The sequence below is a fragment of the Macaca nemestrina genome, chromosome 4, assembly GCF_043159975.1.
Source record: "Macaca nemestrina isolate mMacNem1 chromosome 4, mMacNem.hap1, whole genome shotgun sequence".
Classification (NCBI taxonomy): Eukaryota; Metazoa; Chordata; class Mammalia; order Primates; family Cercopithecidae; genus Macaca; species Macaca nemestrina.
In genome coordinates this window covers 177,933,155-177,957,453 of record NC_092128.1, presented here as the reverse complement: position 1 = coordinate 177,957,453, position 24,299 = coordinate 177,933,155, and the positions used below count along the sequence as shown (strand labels likewise).

The 24,299-nt window shown below is 43.1% G+C and overlaps 1 protein-coding gene across 23 annotated transcripts in view; it reads left to right on the top strand.

The window, feature by feature from the left end:
* The window catches only part of LOC105472675 (RUNX family transcription factor 1), a 1,100,727-nt gene that overhangs the window by 974,730 nt on the left and 101,698 nt on the right, over nucleotides 1-24,299 (top strand). For 21 of the 23 annotated variants that reach the window (XM_071095679.1, XM_071095683.1, XM_071095678.1 and 18 more), the window contains one exon: nucleotides 20,967-21,005. The exons of the other annotated variants lie outside the window; for them this stretch is intronic. In XM_071095679.1, the coding sequence (XP_070951780.1) occupies nucleotides 20,967-21,005 (39 nt within the window). The remainder of the gene's footprint in view (nucleotides 1-20,966; nucleotides 21,006-24,299) is intronic. 23 annotated transcript variants of the gene reach the window in all.

The following is a 24,299-nucleotide window of genomic DNA, read 5'->3' as shown; positions in this document are numbered from 1 at the left end:
TTTCCTGCCATTTCTATGCCTGCTTCTAGATTAAACTAGACCAGGTGAAGGCTCCTCACCCCTATACCAGGTGAAAGGCCAGGGGCTTCTCCCCACACCCTGGTTTGCATCGATTTGGAATGTTGAGCCCAGATCCAATCACTACTCATCTGTACATATCCTATCTGTCATCACACATGTCCTATGTATCTGGAAACAATTACATGACTGATCCAGAGTTTCAGGTATGCATCAGATGTGTGCTTTCCAAATGCCTGCATCTCAAAAGACTAGGAAGGCAATGAGAACAGTCTTCTGAGGGTGTAAAAAGAGGGACCTAGGCTGGGGCAATGGGCCTGAGGGGACTATATAGATGAGTCTTCCTTGCTGTGTTTCTGTAGTTTTGACTTGGCCAGAAATGTTTTCCATCTGAATGAGAAAAACCGTATATTTGCATAACCAAAACATTGGTGCAATATGTTAAGCAGAGGCCTCCTCGACCTACTGGCCAGTTGTGGTTGCCACTATGCCCGAAACTCAGAAGTGGTTGCTTAGGTTGTTGACCACACCAACCTGTGAAGCCCTCAGGGCACCCAAGAGTATTGCAAAACAGAGAGGAGGGCCGATGGAGATTTCCCAGGCTTCTAGCCTTACTGCCACCCAGTGATAGAAGAGTAAGTAGCAAAGGAAAATCTTTTTTCACCACTCAATGCCTGGCAGTCGTCATCTCCTTGCTCTGAGATCTAGGATGCCTCAGGGTGCCTAGGCTGGAGGAGGTGGCAGCTACAGTTCATTGTCATCGATCGATTCTTTCATTCTTAAGAAGTATCTGTTGACTATCTACTCAGTTCCAAGCACTTTTCTTGATGCTGGACAGCATCAAGGACAAAACTTCTCCTTCACTCCATCCACTCCCTCTGTCACTTGGAGGATGGACAACAAATACATAAATACAGAAATCGAATAAGACAAATGCAATGGTGAAAAGAAACCCATGCATATGACATGATACTTGTGATGGTTCAGGGGTAGGGAGCAGGGTTACTTTACCCATTACTTTAGTAGATGACAGTTGAGCAGCCATGGGAAAAACTGGGGGAGGTCAGAGAGAGGAATGTGGTCCAGGTAGAAGGAAAGCCCATGAAAAGGTCCTGAGGCAGAAAAAGCTTGGCGCGTCTGTGGGACAGACAGAGGCTGTGACAGAGCAAGCCGAGGAAGACAGGTGCTCCCAGGTCTAGGTGATGGGCTGGGCTGGTTTCCTCCAGGGCCTAGAATTCTGAGTGCCCTGGAAAGCCGTCAAAGAGTTTGGGTGAAGGAGAGACACAATCTAATGTGTATCACTCTCTGGCTGCTTTACTGGAGTGGGGCAAGGGCAGAGCTGGAAGGATGGCCAGGGGTTCACAGCAGTGTGGGGAGGAGACATTAGCTGCCCAAGAGGGCTGGCTGGAAAGGCTGTCCCTCTTTTCTCCCAGCCACAAACTCCAATCCTGAGCAGACTGCAGAGGGTTCCTCTATCTGAGTATGGGTTCAAATGCAACTGTCAGGCACCTCTGTGGATCCCCCATTCCTCTGTCCTCAGGTATATAAGATCTCCCTCCTAGGGTTGCTATCTATGAGATGTCAGGTAATAGACGCAGGTGGCAGCTGTTGTTAATATTACATTTATTCCTTACTTGATCCCCATAAATGTATTGTCGACATTGATTTTCATCAACCTTTATTCAGCAAATATTTGGTAAGCACCTACTCTTCTTCTCCTGGGTCCTGTGCCACCACTAGGAGCAGCTGTGTGATGCAAATCAGGAAGGGACCCCTTCCCACCTAATGGTATAGCTCGGCCTGCCCCCAGTGAACTCCAAAAAAAATGCTTTCTGTGCCTTCTTTGCAGGCCTTTTACTGAAATATCGTGTGATATTTAAATAAAACATCAGCATGAGCTACCTGGAAGGCTGAGGCGGGAGGATCACCTTGAAGCCAGGTGTTCACGGCCAGCCAGGGCAAATAAGGAGACCTCATCTCTAAAACTGTTTAAAAATTAGCGGGGCATGATGGTGTGTGCCTGTAGTCCTAGCTACTTGGGAGGCTGATGTGGGAGGAGCCTTTGAACCCAGGAGTTGGAGCCTTCGGTGAGCCACTGCACTCCAGCCTGGGCAACAGAGCGAGACCTTATTTCAAAAAAAGAACAACAATAACGTAACAACAGAAAACCCAAAACACCAGCATTTGCATTCGGAGTCCTGACCGGCAGCATGTGATTGAGGAGTGAGCCCACCTTGGACATGGTCCTGGCCTGGGTGAGGACCGAAGCTGGCATCCACTCACAGGGCAGCACCTGGACCCTGTCCAGCATCTGAAGAGGGCTTCATCTGGCACAGAACAACTGCAGGGTTTTACTGGGAAAGAGTGAGGCTTCCTCTCTCACCCTCACGTCCAGGGCTGGTGATAGAGAGGACAAAGGGCAACAGACAGTGGCTTTTGCCTCTGCATTTAGCTTTCATTATACAGTTCTTGACTTCAGAAAGACAGTTCATTTGTTCTTAGTTCCCAGAAGTCAAAATGAATTCTGTACCAAAAAAAAAAAAAAAAAAAAAGGTTCTGAAAATTATCTTCATTACTGAGGATTCTATCAGGAAATTACCAAAAGGAGAAAAATAGGACCTGGGAGAGTCCTGAGTGCTCCAGCCAGTGGGGAGAAGGTGGAGAAAGCAAAAGAAGTGCGAGCCCTTCCCTGGCTTGACAGAGGCTGGGAGCCACATGGATGTGATTTTCTTGCAACAGAAGGCTAAGGGTGAGCTGCAAAGTCTAAAACCCACTGGGAAGACAGCACTGAACTAGGAATATGGCGAGTGTTCCAGCTGGTTTGTAGAAGCTGACTTCAGAGCCAATTTATGCAAATCTTGATTTGTTTAAAACTACGTTCATCACTGGCTTGTTTCAGTGGCCAAGCTGGCCTGTGGAAGTTCCTCAAGCTGCAAAACACTGGGGGCAGCCCAGGCACAGCTTGGTAGGTAATGGTTGAAGAAGGAGAAGGAGGAAGAGGCGGAAGGAAGCAAGGAGGGAGGAGGAAAAGAAGAAGAAAGGAAAGAAAGAGGAACTGGAGGAGGAGGAGACAACAGAGATCATGGTGTGAGCAGAGAAAATTTGGTGAGAGGACCCAGAACCCTAAAGATTAAGTTTTAATCTTGCTAAAATGTATCAGCTTGGCTATACTTTGCAACAATGAAACAAGCTCATCTTCCATGGAGGATGGCCCGCTGGAGCCAGAGACTCAGGGGACCTGCCTAAGACAAGTCTTCCAGACTGAGCTGGACTCAGGTCACTCTGGAGAAGTGCAGGTTATCAAACAGAACACCATCTTTTTTTTTTTTTTTTTTTTTTTTTTCTTTAAGGAACAGTGACCTGGTCTCCATAAGAAAGTGATACTCTGTGTTTGTAGCCACATGTGAGCTGCATTGAGAAACTGCCTCTGTGCCCAGAGAAGGAAGGAGTACCACCTTCTTCATCTATCCCATCCTGTATTTTCACAGTTGCAGAGTAGGGTCTGATGTGAGACATGCAAAAAATGACAAGGGAGGGACAAAGTAATAAACCTATCTGATGTGCTCCAAGTGGATTCTCTCTGTTTTCCACGTTTAAAAGATATAAGTGATATGAGCAAGCATTAATTCCTCAAGCAAGGTTTGATACTCAGTTCCATATTAAAGGCAAGCAAAGCAAGAGTCTTAGGGTCGAGTGTACTGTCAGGAGCATGGGGACTGCACATGGAACGGACCACAAAGTTGTCCTGGTGTACTGTCAGGAGCACGGGGAGCCACACGGATCAGACCCCGAAATTAGCCTTACCTGCAATGCGGCCTTTAGTACAATCCAAGACAAGTTGAACCTTAAGATTCAGGCTTAATCTGTGCAAAATTAAAAGGCATAAAATATTGGTATAGGATAATCTATTGCATTATTTTCTAAAGGTAAAGAGATTGTACATCTTACCCCTAACACATACCCACACACACACACCCACACACACACACCCACACACACACACACACACACACCAGCCCCAAGAAAATATACTATAGAAGAAAGGTCAATGGCTCTGTTCCTCTTTCTTTAGAATTATAAGATAAGCCTGTTATATATCCTGAATCATTGGTCCCATTCTATGTATATGCAAAAGAAGTTCAAAGGCTGACTTTGACAAAGGGTGTTTGGAGAAGGATGATAAAATGTGTCTGATAAAACAAACACAAAAGACTTTAGCAATAAAGACCTACAAATTGGGAAAGCAGGACTTGGGCAGCAGGGTGTGAAACTGTGTTATCTACAGCTTTAGCACAAAAAGATAGTGGCTTGGAGCAGAAGTCTTTATCTGGCCTTCACAAGAATGGAGATTGCACCTCCCCCGAACCCCCTGTCCACAAAACCCAGGAAACACCTTGCAGAGTTGATGCAATATTTGCTATCCCAGCCCTTGGTGACAGTTAAAATAGTGTTACAACATAAAATTGAGCAACGACCTTGCTGTATCATCCAAGACTATGTTTTACACTACTTTTTTTCCCCAGGACATTTTGCACATTTTTTAGTTCTTCCCTTACTTTCAGTTCAGATCATTAATAGGAAGAAACATTGTCTCTTCTTTCTTTCCAATACAATTTAAAAATACCTTCCTGATTGACACTTCAGGAAGATTAATAATATTTAACCTTTTGCATCTTATCGCATTATTTCTTGAGAATTTCAAAGAATTATCTGTATCTCTTCTTGAAGATGTATCATTATTCTATCCGAATGACTTTCTTAGGGCTGGAGTTTAATTTATGTGATTGCAATCAGGAAACCACTTTGAAAGGGAAGAAATCCATTTTGCTTTGCATGAGTTGTAAATTTTCTGTAAATAAAATTTCACAAGACCCTCCCTTTTTTAAAGAAGTAGCAAAACGGCTGTTGGAGGAGTGGCAGGGCATGGGGGTGGACCACTAATTCACAGGTCAGGGGGTCCCAGATCAGCCACTGTTTCGGGAGCTTAGAAAAGTCACTCACTTTTCAGAGCCTCCTTTTCCCTCTGTAAACTAAATGGATTTTACAAAATGTTTGCTAAGAATCTTTTCATCTCTAAACAAAATGACCCAATGCTGTTTCACAGAAGGATGGCCTTCAAACCAGCTTCACTCTGTTTTATTTCATAATAATCCTTCACCTTTGATGACTGTGTTTAGCTTGACAAGCCACTTCAGCAGTTATGATTTAATTTGGTTCTCTTGATAACTTTTAAATGGCATGATTTTAGACTTGGCAAAGGAGGAAGCAGAGGCACAGAAAGGTCAGGAGAACTTCAGAGAGTCACAGGGAGCCAAACACCAAGTCAAGTAACAAATTGAGTACTAAGAAAATAAGACATTTTAGGCTAGAGGCTTGCAAACTTTTTGAATAGCAAGAAACAGTAAGAAGTAAATTGTATGCCAGGGCTCGGGGGAGATACGTCAATCAAAAAGAGAGCTTCAGGAAGCAGTATTCACTCTTACTACGGATGAAGCACTCTATTTTCCAGTTATTCTGTTCTATTTCTTCTTCTTGCCTTTATTTTGTTATTATTATTATTAACGACCAATCTATGGGTCACAACCTATGGTTTAGAAGTCACCGTTTAGAAACTTTTCACATGGCAGCACACTTCTTTTTGCTAAATTCGAAGTCTAGGTCTACTTCTCTGTGCTCCTTACCTGTGGGCAAATGCTAAGTGGGATTCTCCTGTTTAGGTTTTCTTGCTGTCAAGAGCTCCTAAAGGCTGTAGACCAGGAAAGTGCTGTCCTTAGGGTCAAGGTTTTCACTGAAGGGGGCACATGACGCTCCTGGCTGGCTTTGAATACGCGATCAAGTCCTCATAAATAATGAACACTAATGACAATATCAAAACACCTATTTGCATTGTACATTCACTAAAGTCAGAGGGAGAATCAGGGCTGCTCCCACAAGAGGGCATGTGACTCTCTAAATAAAGAGCTTTAATGCATTTTATATTTAAACCATAAGGCCATGGGCTCAAACCCAAACTAAGATGGGCTCTGCTCCTTAAGTACTATTCTGGAAAGGCATTAAGATATTTATCCATCTATCTGGGTTCTGTGTTTCTAAAGCAGTTCCTTTCCTTGTACTACACTCCCGAGTGGGTCTGTTTGCAAATCCTCTTTAACTGGAGAGTGGCTGCCCTTCAGAAACAAAAGGAGTCCTTTAGGAAAGTCATTGTCTATGAAACTTATTCAGTGAGAACTATGAAGAACAGCCTTTTTTTTATTTAAATGCATGTAATTCAAAGATTTTCTACTCTGTGCACTGACTGGGTCAAATTCTCACTTTCACTGCTCCATCTCTATGTGGCCTCGGGTAAGTTGTCTAACCTCTTTAAGCCTTCAGGGATAATGGTTCCTCACTTAATAGTATTAGCAAAAGGATTAAATGAGATAATGCACGGAAAGCCCTTGCCACAATGTCTGAAGCTCAGAATAGCTCAGTAAATGTTAAGGACCTCTACTATTTGTCCACTAAAATTTGCTCAGTTGTTATAGCCCTATCAGCATAAATAAGGCTTTTGATTTTGAGGAATCAATTCCACAGCTTTCTCTGTCCTCATGGGCTAGCAACACTTCATGGATGTCTAGTGACAAACCAACCCAGTTTCATGTTTTCTTAAACCCCCAAACAGGCTGGGAGCAGTGGCTCATGCCTGTAATCCCAGCACTTTGGGAGGCCGAGGTGGGCGGATCACGAGGTCAGGAGATCGAGACCATCCTGGCTAACACGGTGAAACCCCGTCTCTACTGAAAATACAAAAAATTAGCCAGGCGTGGTGGCGGGTGCCTGTAGTCCCAGCTACTAGGGAGGCTGAGGCAGGAGAATGGCGTGAACCCAGGAGGCGGAGCTTGCAGTGAGCCGAGATCACACCACTGCACTCCAGCCTGGGTAACAGAGCAAGACTCTCTCTCAAAAAAAAAAAAAAAAAAAAAAAAAAACCAAACCTGTCAAAACCAAGCATAACCAAAATCTAATGCATTCATAGGCTGCTGTTCTGCTATCCGGTCTCTTCCTGGTATGATGAACTATTTTCTTGACCAACAAAGCCAATAGTATATACACTTACATATTAGTTTAAAAAATAGAAAAGTACCGTATTTACTTTAGAAAATCCAAAACTTTGTCTCAAAGGGGAATTCCGGTTATTTTCAGAAATACCGAATCTCCTTCTCTTCTGTTCACAGCAAAATAAACAGCCCGCCAGGAGAGAGGATTCTTGTTTTATAGGTTGCTACAGAGGAGTTATGTGAGGTATACAACTCAGGGCTTCAACATTTAAACATTTTAAAGATCAGTAAAGAGAGGATGCTTTTTTCTAGAGAAGTTTTTATTTTTAGGTTCTGTAGGGGGAAAAGCTACTTGATAAGTTTCAGATGATCCAGCATTTTCTAGATATTTATTCACACTTAAATTTTTTAGAAACAAATATTTCAAGTTTAGTAAAAGCCAAGGAAGTATTAACTTTTGTTGTATCCATTCTCTGTAATTGAAGAACCAATGTGCTTTTATGCTTCTGTTTAACTTACTATTTTTTATCCAAATTTCCTAATTTGATGCATAAGAATTCTAGAACACTTTAAAGATGACAAGTTAACAGAATAACATACTGGCTAAAGAAGTTTTTCTCTTGCTGCTTTACCTTAATGCAGTATCATGTCTTCACTAAAGGAATGTCTTTGGGGTAGAGTGTGATTAATTAAATCTATGTTTACCATGATCAGAAAACAATATCATATACAACGGTGAAAATAAAACTTACATATAACTTTATTTCCTTCTCATTCCCAGTAACAGAGGGGTTAACCTGAAGTCTTAATCCATTTCCACTCTAATTGGGAAAGGTGGGGAGTGGGGAAATCATTTCGGTAGCAAAATGAAAATTGCTAGCCTGGATATGCCTGAGGCAAAAAGAAAAGAAATGAATTCTCTTGTGAGCGTGATTAGTGAGGGGGAAGAAATATCAGCATCTTGCACTTCATTTCATGTCATCGTTCAATTTGCCGGTGTTAAATAATGACCTCCAGAGCAGTGGGTGAATCGGGAGAAGGGGGCATGCAGGTCTCCTAGAGTGAGTTCACTGTGCACCGTGTCTGGGCACTGTGTGTCCGTCATTCAGCTCAATCAGGACCCGACTCCATTTGACAGCTCAGCCCCCGGGTGTAGAGGTTTGCAGACTAAAAGTGGAGCCCCCACTAGCATATTTGGTAAACTTTTCTTCTTTCCTTCTCAGAAGTCCACTTCATTATTTGGTGTCTTTGGTTAAAGAGAAGGCTAAACAAAATGATTTCTATTTTAGAAACTTTACTGCTTCTGCATTAAGGAAAAAGACTTCATCTAGAATATTTTTCTCTAAAACCTGAGATGCTTCCTAAATCGAGAAGCTGTCAATTACAGAACTTCCTAAAACAGAATACTTTTGAAAAAATCTTAAAGCCCACATTTATATAAATATTTGCTGCAGGCCCCCCTTACCTAAAAGTGCTGTATCGACCAATAATACATTTTAAATTCTCCTCAAAATGGGTATCTTCACATGCATTTGAATCTTTTTTTTGTTTTTTTGTTTTTTTTGAGATGGAGTCTTGCTCTGTTGCCCAGGCTGGAGTGCACTGGCGCGATCTCGGCTCACCGCAACCTCTGCCTCCCGGGTTTACACCATTCTCCCACCTCAGCCTCCCCAGTAGCTGGGGCTACAGGCTCCCGCCACCACGCCCGGCTAATTTTTTGTATTTTTAGTAGAGACGGGGTTTCACCATTCACAGGATGGTCTCGATCTCCTCACCTCGTGATCTGCCCTCCTTGGCCTCCCAGAGTGCTGGGATTACAGGCTTGAGCCACCGCGCCCGGCACATTTGAATTGTTAAGATAACTAGAAAAGAAAAAAATGGGAGTGTGCTATATAGTCACTTAAGATTAGTGCACTAATTTGTCAGTGGTCAACTAGAAATGACCTATAATTTATTTCTTGGCTCATTTGTGATAATATTTTGGTGATCATCTGTTTCTTTGCTGTTTTCAAAACAACCTACTCTGTAAAAATATGTGATAACATTTTTCAGTGTTGTTTGTATGTTTCTAAAAATTTTTGGGTGATCTCTGAATATAGCTTTCATTGCACATATAAATATAAATTAAAAATTAGCTATCAAGTCATATATATTTTCAGATGTTTTAGTTTAATTTTATTAAAAAATCTTTCCACTCTTTCTCTATACCTTTCAAAAAGAGAACTCCACAGAAATAGCACCATTTTTTAATTCAAAAATTCTAGCAAAATTTGCCTTACATTTTAGAAAATAGATTTAAATGGTAGTATTTTTCTAAGCAAGTCCAAAACAATCATATAAAAATAGTTTAAATCTCACTTAACTATTGTTTGAGGTAAGTGATGTTTTATGAGAAGTCTCCACAAAAATGTTTACTATTCCATTTCAGTGTATTATCCATAAAAATGGTATCATTTATTGAATATCAGTTGTATAATATTAATAATGTAACCTGAAAATATGTAACCATTACAATACAGATCTTAGCAATTTCATGAAAGTTAGAAAATGTAATTATGTAATTAGAGAATAGGATTATTACTTCTATTGTTGCTTTTTCCAGCTATTTTATATTTCAGACTACATGAAATTTTAAAGTTTTTGTAGACTATGGCAATTTCATGACCCCACAAGAAAGCAGGATAGTGATAGTCTTAGCCAACTATTTCATGTAAAAGTCTGTTTTCCAAATTCGAAGATAGCAAGATTAATATGAAAGTATTTGCCATCTTATCCGAGTCCTATAGAATACTCTAAGGCTGATATTTGGCAATTTATTATTTAATTGACAAATGTAGATATCTCAGCAATTCCTTCACAGATCAAGACCTTGTAAGTAGACTAAGATCAAGAGGAAGACCAAGGTCTTACTCTGGATTCTTCAGTAGACTTTCTATGTCCCAAAACAAATGGGTGATTCGGCATCCAAAATTTAGCTAAAGCTTCTATATTCCCTTTCTAAGGAATTCTGCTATGTTTATGGGAAATTTCTCTATAGTCTATATAGGATCATAAATAGGAAAATTTTTATTTTAGTGAAAAAGTCACAAACTTGAGATAGTAACAGTTGTAATAATAATAATAATAATGAACCTTATCTGTTTATTGCATGGGAATTCAACTATGTTGTACATCCATATTATTTTTAAACTATTATTTTGTAGTATCATACATAGTGAAATTCACTAATTTGGTGGGGATGGAGTAGACGGAATTAATGAAAGAGCTGAATTTTAATATTTTTAATGATTGTAATAATAAATTATTTTGGATAACACTGAGTAACTGTGTCTATTCTCAATCACCATGTAAATTATAGAATACGATAGCAATGTGTCTCTGTGATTTTCTAGAAGATGCAGAATCTCAGAGTTATTTTTATGTGTATACTTGTTTTAAATCATATCTCCTTGAATCTGCTTTTTAAAATAGGCAATACTTCCCTGAAATTAGAGAAACCCTATGTGAAATGGGAAAGTCCTTAAAATGTCCTATCTCTAGTTGATTCTGGGTCCTCTTTTTCCTTTCTGGCCCCTTCCCACTTGAAACCCAAGTTCACTCTAGCCATATGCTGACGTGGGTAAGCACCAGACCCAGGCCGATTTCCCACAATTCCAACTGGCATTTGCATAAATGTTCCTGGAGCTGGGAAGCCCACCTTGTCCAAGCCTCTTGTTTTGTGGATGAGGAGGCTGAGGCTGGGACAAGGTAAGTAACTAACTTGCTCGCATGGCTAGTGACAAACTTCCTACAGGTTCCTCTACCTTATGAGATAGTGAGTACTCCTGCACTCAAATATACTGGGGTTCCTGTTAATTGCATGAATGAATCCAATCATCAATAACTCTAAAACTTAACTTTGGAATTTGGAATCTGAGTGAATGATTACCTACCTATAATTTGAAGATAATGTGTGTGTGTGTGTGTGTGTGTGTGTGTGTGTGTGTGTGTGTAAAAAAGTCACTCATATCTTCATGTAGAATATATATGTATTTATGTCTTTATAATAATATATATTAATGTCTTTACTCCAAGTATCCAAGAATTAGTTGTCCATGTAGAAATTTGCTGTTTCAGCCAGCTTTGGGGAATTTCCTTTGCCTGTCCTGTACCCACCATTGTCCACATTTAAGTTCTAACATAGACCTACCTACTCCTCTACCAGCTCACTAAGGGTTGTCTTATCAAGCTGGTCTGCAGTTAATCCCCTACCCTCCTCCCGTCAAGAACCAATTAAAATTAAAATAACTCAGTTATTTTTGAAGACAAAAGTTGCATAAGGAAAAAATACTTTCCTATTTCATAATTCTCCTAGTGAAAGAGTAAATTATAAACACAAGGAATCCAAATAAACGATTCCGTTTGGGAAGGATCATTTGCTGTGGGATGGCATGTGGGACATGAGGAACAGGACCCCTGCCTTTAATTCATACATTCATTCATTTCTTTTTTACTCAACTTAGAAAAATCATGTCATGTTTCTAATTCATTGTGGTGGAAATAGCTTTAAATATATTAACTAACTAAAATGCCTCAAATAAAGCAGATTACGAAAGAAAGCAGATTCTAGAAGTATTAGCAACTTTATAGACTCTGCATCTATCATCCACCAGAAAATCTTATTGGTGTGACATTCACCCATTAGGGAACTGAAGGCTGTGGACAAGTCCCTAAACTCCCCTCCCTGAAGCACAATTTTCAGATGCTCCACTTGGATATTTTCCCACAATGCTTAGCTGAAGGATATCACTCAAAGAGAAGACTGGTTTCATGTGGAGAATGACTTCTCAGTGTATCTCTTAAAACATACCTCTGTCTGTAGCTGATGGAACCAAAGGGAATGTGGAGAAGGGCCCACACCCTTTCCAGGGTTCACACATCGGCCCCTTAACCTGTGTATTCAACCCATAGGACTAACAGATAGAAACTGGTAAATTTTGTTTATTTTTTTATTATTTATTTATTTATTTTTGAGATGGGTCTGGCTCTGTCCCCCAGGTTGGAGTGCAGTGGCGCCATCTCAGTTCACTGCAACCTCCGCCTTCCGAGTTCAAACGATTCTCCTGCCTTAGCCTTCTGAGTAGCTAGGACTACAGGCACGTGCCACCACGCCCAGCTACTTTTTGTATTTTCAGTAGAGATGGGGTTTCACCATGTTGGCCAGGCTGGTCTCAAACTCCTGACCTCATGATCCGCCCACCTCTGCCTCCCAAAGTGCTGGGATTACAGGCATGAGCCACCGTGCCCAGCCAGAAACTGGTATCTTTGCCCAAAAGAGACACTTGGACCTTCGAGGGTTCCCAGCAGCTCTTGAGAACCAACGCAGGAAAGTAGGGGCAGTGGTTTCTGTTATGAACCTCTCCCACATTCCCACTCCTTGGTTACTTCTTCTGATGAGGATGGATTCCATAGCTTAGACCAGTAGCTGCCTCACTGAAGTGATCTATTGCTGTGTGTGAACTGGTAGATTGCTAGCAAACTGAAACACTGAGTGGTTTTTTGAAAAATTTATATGCCATATTTCAAAATAAACCTGTTTGTAGGAATTCCTATTTGAGAGTGAGTATCGTTTAAAAAAGAAAAATGTAAAATCACGGCCTATTAAAAATAGAACCTCCAATTTCTGATCCATAATGCTTATATTTAAAAATACATCAGGTGTGTTTCATGGGGAACTAGTTTTGCTGGAAAAGAAAGGGACAGGAGATGCTTTTGTAATATTGTTTTAGAGCTCAAGGAAACCAAAGCACTGTTTTATAGGCTGAGGCATGCATGGCTGGTGAATGTTAAGAGGAAATGAACAATGTATGAGATTAACTTGTGGCTATCCATGGCTGTAAAAATGCATTAGTGGTGTTGACAGTGGTTAGTAGGCCTTTGTAACTCAGTTATTGCTGCTGTGTATGTGTGTTCTTCCACCTTTGAGTCAATCAAGTGATGCTGTAATAAAAATTCTGAACTTCGCTTCAGGACAGCTCAGAGGGAAAACATGAGTCAAGAAAGATGCACTATTTAATGGTCCTCACTAACAGCAGTTTAAAAACAGGGCTCGCTCAAGCACTAGCAGACTAGTAGCAAAATTGCTATCCAGGGTTAATTGCATTTTGAGTGGTTCCGGTAGAACTGTACTGTCCCGTATGGTAGCCACTAGCCCCATGTGAGTATTGGCCACTTGCAATGTGGCTAAACCAAATTGAGATGCGCTATAAATGTAAAATACACACAGACTTTTGAAGACATAGTACAGAAAAAAAAAGAAAAATGTAAAATAGCTCATTAATAATTTTCATATTGATTACGTGTTCAAATAACAATTTTTCAATAGATTGGGTTAAATAAAACATATTACAATTTATTTTGCCCATTTCTTTACTTTTTAAATGTGGCTACTAGAAAATCTTAAATTATGTATATGACTCTCATTATATTTCTTCTTTTTTCTTTTTTTTTGAGACCGAGTCTCGCTGTGTCACCCAGGCTGGAGTGCAGTAGCGTGGTCTCAGCTCACTGCAACCTCCGCCTCCCGGGTTCACACCATTCTCCTGCCTCAGCTTCCTGAGAGGCTGGGATTACAGGCGCCCGCCACCACGCCCAGCTAATTTTTTTGTATTTTTAGTAGAGACAGGGTTACATCGTGTTAGCTGGATGGTCTTGATCTCCTGACCTCGTGATCTGCCCGCCTCAGCCTCCCAAAGTGCTGGGATTATAGGCATGAGCCACCTCGCCCGGCTGACTCTCATTGGACGTGCTGCTCTAGAATAAGAAAGAATGTCCGCATAGTTTTTGTTTTTTGTAGAGATGGGGTCTTGCTGTGTTGCCCAGGCTGGTCTCAAACTCCTGCGCTCAAGCAATCATCCAGCCTTGGCCTTCCAAAGCACTGGAGTTAGAAGCTTGAGCCTCTGAACTCAGCCTGTCCTCATGGTGTAAAGGCAACTTGTCAGGATCTAATAAGGAAATCTGACTGGCAATATGTTTTGACCATCTTGCAAACTGCTGGCTACAACTGGGCACTCTGCAGGCAAACTGCATGAGCTTAGAATGGGCCGATTACTAAATCTTAAGTGTCCTCCTTTGTAAAGTGAAGGGAGTAATGATGGACCACTCACTGCTCAATAATTAAATGGGATAATTAATGTATATAAAGCGGCTCCTTGTGAGGCCTGATAGAAGATGTACTGGTGACTTCTATTACCATACTTGTCTTGGTCATCTCAGGCTGCTATAACAAAATACCACAGACTGGGTGGCTTAAACAGCAGGCATTTATTGCCTCATAGCTCTGGAGGTTGGGAAGTCTGAGATCAGAGTGCCAGCATGATTGGGTTCAGTGGAGGTAGGGGGAGAGAGAGAGAGAGAGAGAGAGAGAGAGAGAGATCAATCTGGTCTTTTCTTATAAGGGCATTAATCCCATCATGAGGACCCCAGCCTTACAACCTCATCTTAATCTAATCACCTCCCACAGACCCTACTCATAGCAGCATATAGAGGATTAGGGCTTCAACGTGAATTTTGGAGGGATACAAACATTCAGGCCATAACAACAACTTAAAAAGTCCAATCTCCACCGGGTATGGTGGCTTACACCTGTAATCTCAACACTTTATGAGGCCGAGGTGTGCAGATCACTTCAGGTCAGGAGTTTGAGACCAGCTTGGACAACATGGTGAAATCCCATCTTTACAAAAAATACAAAAATTACCTGGGTATGGTGGTGCGTGCCAGTAGTTCCAGCTACTCAGGAGGCTGAGGCAGGAGAATCACTTGAACCCAGGAGGTGGAGGTTGCAGTGAGCGGAGATCACGCCACTGCACTCCAGCCTGGGTGACAGCAAGACTGTGTCTCAAAAAAAAAACAAACAAAACAAACAAAAAAAATGTTCTATCTGAGATACTGAATGCTCCAACTCTGAGTGCAAACCTTGAACCAGCGGCAGTGGCATCACTGGGAGCTTATGCGAAACCGAGAATCTCAGGCTTCTTCCCAGACCTGCTGAGGCAGAATCTGTTAACCAGACTCGCAGCGGCTCAGATACACATTCACTTTCTGCAGTACTGCCTAGGGAATTTAAAGGTGGGTAAAACACAGCCTCGCTGGCAAGGTATTCACAATCCACTGGTGCATTTGTGTGGGAATGAGAGTGAATCTAGAGAGACTAAGGCAATTATCTAGTGGGCTGTTAGGAGGCTCCATAAAAAACACCCCTGCTCTCCAGTGATCCACAATCAACAGTGAGATGACAAAGGAGTCAAGCAGATGGAGATAAAAAATACCAGCTTTGTCACTGATAGAACTTTTGGAGAGCATGGCTTAGGTATGTGACTTCCTGCCACTGAGTTCCAGAAGTAGGGAGACTCACTCACCAATACCTAAGCAGTGTCTCCCCAAAAGAATAAGGAAAAGGGAAAGAGCATACCCAGGGTACTTGTTTTTTTTTTATTGCTATCAAACGAGCAAATTGCCAAGCTTAGCAGTTTAAACAAATTTAGCCCACAGATCTGCAGGTCAGAAATCTGGTGGTGCTGTACTAGATTCTCTGCTCAGAGCTTCACAAGGCCAAAACTCCAGAGGTTGGCTAACCTGAGGCCTTACTTGAAGGCTTTAGGGAGAAATTCACCTCCAAACTCATGCAGGTGGCTGGCAGAATGCAATTCCATGGGGCTGTAGCATGGTGGCCCTCATTTCCTTGCTGGCTGTCAACCAGGGGTCACCCTCAGCATCTAGAGACTGCTCTCTAGTTCTTGCAAGTGCCTGCTCTGTCTTCCAGCTACAACGCTGACTTCACTTCTGTCCCAGCCTGAGAAAACACTGTGTTTGTAATGGTCTCCTGTGATTAGATTAGGGCTACCAGGAAAATCCCTCTGTTGCGTGAGTGAAAGCCAACTGATTAGTAACCTTAATTACATATACAAAAAAAATCTCTTTTTTTTCCATGTAACATAACCAGAGCATGATCCCTCATCATATTCCCAGTCCCAGGGATTAGGGTGGAAAGTTTGAGGGGTTCATTTTATGCTTCTGCCTTCTACAACTGGTTTCTGCTTCCAACGCTACTAACCAGATAATTCAATCTTTTATGGTGGAGGAGGAATGAGGGTGTAAAAAGAGGTCAAGAGTTTTACACTAAGGAATGTTGTTCCCCATAGAAACCTAAAGCCAGGGAAGGGGTGGTTCCACTACCTCCTCTCACCCGCCCCACCCCCAATATATTTAAATAGCTATAACCCAAAACACATTATAATTCAAGTCACACAGGAGATGTGGAGGTGATGATGAAGCATGTGATTGGTCTTTGAGAGGCAATTTCACCTGAGGCAGAAGAATCTGCCCCCCTCCAAGATGAGGACAGGAAGGGTGGCTCTTAATCCTGCAGGACTGTGCTAAAGACCTTGCATTGAATTCCAGATGCCCAGGAGAACATGGTTGGCAGAACTATGGTGTGGGAGACTAATCTGGAAGTACTGTGTACAATTAGCAGGAACCCCCTTTCTCGGAGATCTTTGTAAGAAATCAGCAGAGAGGTAATGAGAACTTGAACCAGAATGATGTCAATAGGAATTGAAAGGTGGGGGCTGAATTGTTATCAACCAAAGAAACAAAAAAGAGCCCTTGGCAACAGACTGAATGAGGGCAAAGATCAATTCATGGATCCAAGTCTGGAACTGGGAGAATGATGGTGCAGTGGGGAAAACAAGAGGAAGACCTGGGTTGAAGTGGAAGCTGATGAATTTTATCTTCAGTAAAACACACATGGCAAACACTAATTTTCTCAGTTTGCTTCCATCTTACACACACGCACACGTACACATACACCTCTCAACACTGGTCTTTCCCTCCTCCTGCTACCCCACCAGTTTCCCTCCCTCCTCCAACATGTTTCATTCTCTCCTTCCCTACATCCCATTTGCTTTCTACTCTCTGCTCCATTTCTGCTGCTGCCACTCAACTGAATCTCTTCTAGCAAATGTTACATGGCACTCTCTGTAGACAAATCCAGTGGAATATTTTCAGTCCTTGTTTTCATAGCCCTTTTGTGGGCTTTGGGACATGGCTTTCCTCCAAACCTAGCATTTTCCTTTATTCTTTTCTTACTTTTCTTTTTTTTTTAATTTTTAAAATTAATTAATTAATTAATTAATTTATTTATTTATTTATTATTTAGAGACGGAGTCTCACCCTGTCTCCTAGGCTGGAGTACAACGGTGCAATCTTGGCTCACCGCAACCTCCACCTCCCGGGTTCTAGTGATTCTCCTGCCTCAGCCTCTCGAATAGTTGGGATTACAGGTGTCCACCACCATGTCTGGCTAATTTTTGTATTTTTAGTAGAGATGGGGTTTCACCATGTTGGTGAGGCTGGTCTCGAACTCCTGACCTTAGGTGATCCACTCGCCTTGGCCTCCCAAAGTGCTGGGATTACAGGCATGAGCCACTGCGCCCAGCTGCATTTTCCTTTATTCTTTTTCCTTATTCTCTCCTCTTTCTTTTCCTAGCTCCATCTCCTTGATTGCTCCCTCTTCTGCTCACTCCTGGAATGTTGATAATCCCAGAACCCGTGAATGGTCTCTTCTCACTGGAAACAGTCTCTGAAACTATCATAGATAGTTTGACTGTACCATAGATACAATCTGAAACTACCATAGATATTCTGAGGATGTTCAGCTCATTATTTCTAAATGAAACCTCTCCCCAGAATTTGTTTTCCCCACCAGCACCTCCTATTCTGTTCTGGGCATCCAAAGCTCAGAGAAACATCACGATGTCGCTCTCCAAACCCACTGTTTCTGATCTTCTCTACTGCTATTAATGGACAGATGTTGGGGAGACTCCTCCCCCTCCCTCACCTCAACCCCCTCTTTCATCTCCATTGCTTCTACCTTAATCCAGATCCTCATGACCCCTTGTCTGACAACTGCAGTAGCTCCCCACTCCTCATCTCTACCCCCTCCAACTCACCGAGCTGTTGTTGACAGACTTATTTTTCTAAAATATATATTAATGCTGTTATTTCCCAGTTTGGCTTTGATAGATCAATTTCCCTCATGTTGAAGTTCACATTTCCTCAGGTTGCATGTGCTTCCAATGACCTATGTCCATGTATTTGTGAACTGCCACACTCCCTCCCCACCGCACCAACCTGGTCTCAAACCTATGCCCAACCACACTGGAACTGACACACTGATGTGTTTCATAAACTCACGCCCTTGCTCATGATGCTTATTCAGCCCAGAGCACCATCTCCCCACCCCACCATCACCTCCCTAAACCCCTCCTGTAGCTCTTTGAACCACCTACAAATCTACCCAACCTCCAAAAGTCAAGTCAAAAATCACCTCTGCTAGGAAGGAAGCCTTTCCTGAGCCCACCAGGGGCTGCTGGCCCCTCTTTCTCTTACATTCCCTCCCACCAGTTCCTGGGACCCTGGACATGTGTCCACTAGCAGCCATGACACTTCTTTTCTCTCATCTGTTTGGCCTTTGTCACCAGTGAGCCTAGCACCTTGCCTGGGACAGAGGTAGCGTTCAAGGAATGCTGAAGGCAAGTGAATCAAATACCTCGTATCTAGAAAAGTCCTAAAGATGCCCTTTTGAACTAGTGGAGGTGGGGAAAGACTAAAACACCATTTTATATTATCATCAATGTAAAAGCTTCTCAGCCAAATGGACCTTGGCTTTCTCCTCAAACTCTGTGGATGACAGAAATGACTTTAAAATCTGACTCCTAAAGATAGGAGGTTTGCATGGTGAAGAATTTCCAAGATACTTTCTGATCCAGACCCTGAGACAGCAGAGGATAAAAGTGAAAGATGAGATCAGAGTTAATTTTTTAGAACTCTACCAAGGATACCCACAAAAATAAATAATCATGATCAAAAAGGAACATAGCTTACTATGCATGTGGTCTTATATGTAGATATGAGAGAGTGTGTGTGTGTGTGTGTGTGTGTGTGTGTGTGTGTGTGTGTGTGTGTAGGTCAAGAGTAATGTGAATTTGGGCAAGCTCCCTGAACTCTCCAAGGGTGAGGCTTCTTATCTGTAAAATGGGGATAGCAATGATGTTCTTGCAAGGATTAAATCAGGCAAAGTATATAAAAGCACTTCACCCATTGCCTGGCATGTAATTACACTCAATAGGGGATGTAGGGAAGAGAGAAAGAGAGCACGCGAGCAAGCACGCTGGAGGATGACCTACCAGATTCATTGTTCGCTGTCATAAACACACACAACCTTTCCTCTCTTGCTGTTTGGGTTCTGGCATCTTTAACAGCTTCATGGGTAAATCACTTCAAACCTCCACAGGTGCTACTTCACCTGGGCAGCAGTTTCTCACCCCCCCCACCCCTTCCCCCTCCCCAGTTTAACCACATTTGCTGTGTTCTCGAGGCTGCTGATACACAACAAAGTTTTTAAGAGTTACCATAGTTTTCACAATCTCCTCATTTTTGCCCTTGTTTTTGGGTTTAAAAAATCCTGGCTTTTTCCTCAGAATTGCTGAATTATTAGGTGTGTAGATGAACTTGTGTTTTCTTGCTCTCCTACTCCAGTTTCTTAGACTCAGACACGGAAAAGCTTCTCTGGGTCTCAAGAGAGAATTTCCAGGGTGGCGTGGTTCCGCTGGGTGTGCTGTCTGGTCAGTCTTACCGTTGTGGATTCCACACCCCCACCCCACTGCCCCCAACACCTATTAAAACTGAGCTGACATAACTTCAGGATACATTTGCTATTTCTTACCTTATTCACAATCCGTGCAAATGATTATTTCTCTGCCTCGCGCTTTAAAAACAAAAGTCTTCATGGAGTCATTTTATCTACTTGTAAACCACAATCTCGGTTTTTTTTTTTTTTTTTTTGGATGCTCCTTCGAGACTATACATATTTAATTCCTTTCATATTTCATCATAGACCAGTCCTTCAGAACCTCTTATTTTAGTTGTTCCTTTAACTTTGGCAAAAATATAAGACCAAAGAAGCTGCAAATCTTGTTTTCATACCTATTTAAACAGCATCTAGAAATCTGAAGAAATTCTCTCCTTTCTTATTTTAAAAGTTTAAAAAAAACACACACACACACAGCATACTAAATATTGTGGCATGGAGTTGAAAGCTTTAGGTCTGCAGCATTTGAAATGCTCAAATCCTGTCTTTGAAGAACAGTATTTCCTCTTCGTGACTCAGTGCTGTTACCAATACACAAGGCTGATAGAGTAATTTCAGATTCACAACATTATATGTAGATATTCAAAAGAAGGAAAAAGAGCTTCATGTGACTTAGCTTAATGGGTTTCCCTATAGTTGTAAATGTATAAAGTGATCCATATTTGGGAATTATCATATAACAATTATTTCTAATAATAATTGATATAATCTATTAGAACTTGTGAGAGGTTTTGATATAAATAATTTGCCTGCCTAGCAGAGAGAAGGGAAGGAGAGTAAGCAAGGGAAAATGTTTCTAAAATGTCCTATCATTGGAAGTAAATGATCATAAATGTTTTTGCATTAAGTTAGGGTTTGGTTTTAATTTTACCTTGAATTCTAATGTTCCTACACCTTCCAAATATATTTTAAATCTTCATTAAACAAATCACATTTTAATCACACACAGAGCTTAAAAGAGGTGATTCTACAACAGATATTCAGTATTAGCTAGCGAAGGAGAACATTGGTTGAAGGTACCTAAAACCACGTGCATAAGGAACAGTTTATTTCTTATTTGGTGATTTACTATTTTAAGTCATTTTTGTGTCAAAGCTATAAAAATCTCCAGTGCTAAAAAGTGTGAGAAGAAATGAGCTAGCCAAAAAAAAGAAAAAAAGTCAGGGGAGAGTTAATTTTAAAATTTGCATTATTTTTATTTTCCTACTTTGTTATTTCAGAATGCATACTTGGAATGAATCCTCCTAGAGACGTCCACGGTATGTTACATTCCAAGTTATATTTTTAAATAAAATAAGCACCTTCATATATGTGTATATTATTTTATATCTATGTATCTCTATGTATAACTTGTGATATAATTTAACCAAATAATTAAGGCTGTTTTTGCTGATTCCAATATACTTAAAAGCAGTTCTCCATATTGTAAATGTTATACCATATAAAATATTTCAATGAAAGCTTAAATGATACCCTCAGTTCTACAGCGTTTACCATAGGTGCATTCTGCTGCTATTAAATGTCTCTATACAACTCTCTAAAAACAAAATACAGCGTGGCTTCTCTTACAGCCCAGTTTATTACCTGTGTTATAGCAGTGGTAATGCAAAATTGTTATGAGACTAAAGTGTTTACTAAGCATTCCTAAATTTTAAAAAGATTAATTTTAAAATGTCCTCAGCTTGCTACTTGTGAGGTACACAATGTATTTATGAAGTGAAAGTGAAATAATCACACATTAACCATAGCATCCCACAGAAACATTCAGATGGAGGAAGGATGTAATGGAAGAACGAAGGGCTCTCCCCTCTCCCATAGTAATTAGATTTGAAAAGTGAAGTAATCTCAAAGCCACTTCAGAAGAAAAAAATGTTTAAATTCCAGTGTTCAAAACTGATAGTGTGTATGGCAGGTGATTTGTACACACATGTTACTCCTTATCAAAACTGTTTTCCATCCCTGTGACATCAATACAAACTGCACCTATTTGGTTCCAAACCACAGCAAGATACATTGTTTTTCAAAATGTAAATGGTCATTTAAAATAGAAATAATTCTTTTAGACGTATGACATTTTTACAAATGTAATTTTGGAAATATATTGCTCGCAAAGGGTAATTTTAAGAGAATTGTTGAGATTCTAATCCCATCTTTATGCATGTTTTGGGGAGGCTTTTGTAAGAGCAAAAATGTAAAATATTTAGTTATCTTCTGAGACCACCTATAGTTATTTACCTAAAGTTGTAGAAGAAAAACGTCAATGAACTGTTACTGTTTTCCAATTAAATTATTTCTCTTCCAACTAACCAAGTACTACTTTTAAAATCCACTGCGGAAACTTACATTTCATTCCTGTTGTGAACCTTTCTTAATTCTCCTCCCTCCCTCTCCCCGCAACAAAATGTGGGAAAATCTGTCACGTAGCATCCGCCCAACGTATCGCTTCGTTATATTTTTTAAAAATTTTGCATTATGACAAGGTAAATTCTAGCATTACTCCAGGGAAACACTGGCAATGAACCTGGGAATGTTTCCTTTCCTTTCTCCCTCAGACAGGCAAAGGAAGGGGAATTCTATATTGTCGCTAAAATGAGCGCTGTTGGTGGAAAGGAATTTCCTCACTTCGTACACGCTATGGCTGTCCTTGAGAGTGCAGGCTCCGTAAAATGCCCGGCAGACTAAGGGGTTCCCTGTCCCCCGAGCCAGTGCCTCTTTCCATTCATCTTAGATCCTCAGTAAGGAGGGGCCGAGGTTGGTCTGTTTCTTGTTTTCAAGAGCGCACCGCGCTGCGCAGTTACAGCCTGCGCCGCTCCCGGGAAACCCAAATGCCCCGCGATCCCATCGAGTCAAGGAGCAAAAGCTTTGATTGCTATCAGCTTTTTGTCGGGCTTCAAACTCGGGATTTATCGGTTGAAACTCCTAGCTGAGCAGCTCCCACAACGCTGCCTCTGAAGGCTAAACTCGGTGCATGCAAGGCTGGGACCAACTTTCCTTACTCGATAAGGGAACTTGACCCCCTCCTGGGAGACTGCAGCCCAGTCCGACTCGCAGCCCCCTCGCAGGGTTCATGGTTTTAGGCAAGTGGCCCGAGACCCAGAGGAGCCTCCCTGGACCTCTCCGAGGGGTAAATCACCCGAGTCTATTATTTCCCCTGGAGTCAAAGTCTACTTTTGGAGCCGCTACACCCTCATGTTCCCTCCCGCAACTCGAGGGTCCCGGGGTATGCACTTGGGGGTGGCCCCAGGAGCCCTGGGTAGGATCTCGGAGAAATGCATTGGAGAGCAGGCGAAAAGATTTCCCTTGCCCACAACTTGACTCTCGAGCGGGCCGCGTCCGAACCCGCAGGCAAAGGCGCTGCGGCCCCTGCGGGCGGGCACGATGCACTCTGCTCAGGGACAGAGTTATAAAGTGGACGTCTGGGGGATTTTACAACTGTAATTAGACTTAAAATATCACTTTAAAAGAAAAACATACTAAGTTTTCTTTCCGAGACCCCAGGTCCATTGAAACAAAACTGCACTCGGGTGCTGGCAGTGCCCGGGGGAGCGGAGGCTGCGGGCCGCCCGCCTTAGTCCCGGAAGCCCGGGCTCCTGGAGCACAGACACCCAAAAACGGGCAGAGGCGGGCCCCAGGCACAGGGACTTCGGGAAGAGACCCCCGACCGGGCTGCACAGCGGGGAGTCCCGGTCCGAGGGTCCCCAGCCCGGCCGGCTGCGACTCCGGATTGGAACCTCGGAGACGCGCCGTGGCCGCTCCAGCTCAAGTGGGCTCTGGCGGCGGCTTCCTGTCTTTTCTCCTCGAACTCCAGTTCTTCCCGGGCGACCTGAAGGCCACGAAGGGGGCCGCAGAGCCCCGCGCCGTCGGGGGCGTTCCGGCGCACCCGGGGCTGCGCGCGGCGTCCATCGAGGGCGGCTGCTGCCCCCTGGCGACCGCTCGGGCCCGCGGCGCGTCCCGACAGCTCCGCGCAGTCCTGGCCCGCCCGGGAAAGGCCTCCATGCCAGCCAGCCTCGGCCCCCTCCTGCGTCCGGGCCCGCGGCAACGCCCGGGGACAGTCCCTGCGCGGCAGCGGCCCCAGCACCCTAGCCCTGGGGGAGAGAGGAGCGGGTGTCAGGGGCCTCGTGGGGTTGGGCAAGAAACCCCCGCGCGGGTAGCTGAATTGAGGGGCTCCGCGGGAACCGCAAAGAAGCCCGTGGTGGAGCTGGGTCCCAGTCCCTGGACTGGGTCGCAGCCCCAGGGTGAATGAGAGGCCCCGGGAGGTGCAGAGCCCGGCAGGGAGGGCGTGGAGGGCCCCACCGGGTGGGGTCGGAGTTGGCCGCGCGCGCCGGGCTGGGGGCGGGGCCCTCGGAGCTCCGCGAAAATGCCCGCAGCGCCACGGGGACCTGCGCAGGGGGAAGCGGCCGCCCGCGCGCGAAGCCGGGGTGGGTTTTCACCTGGGGCCGCTCGCGCGCGCGGGGGCGGGGAGAGGAACGGGGGCCGCTTCCGGGGAGCCTGAGGGGAGACGCGGGGCCCGGGCGAGCTGTCCGGCTGCTGCGGGGGCCGGCGCTACGAGGCCC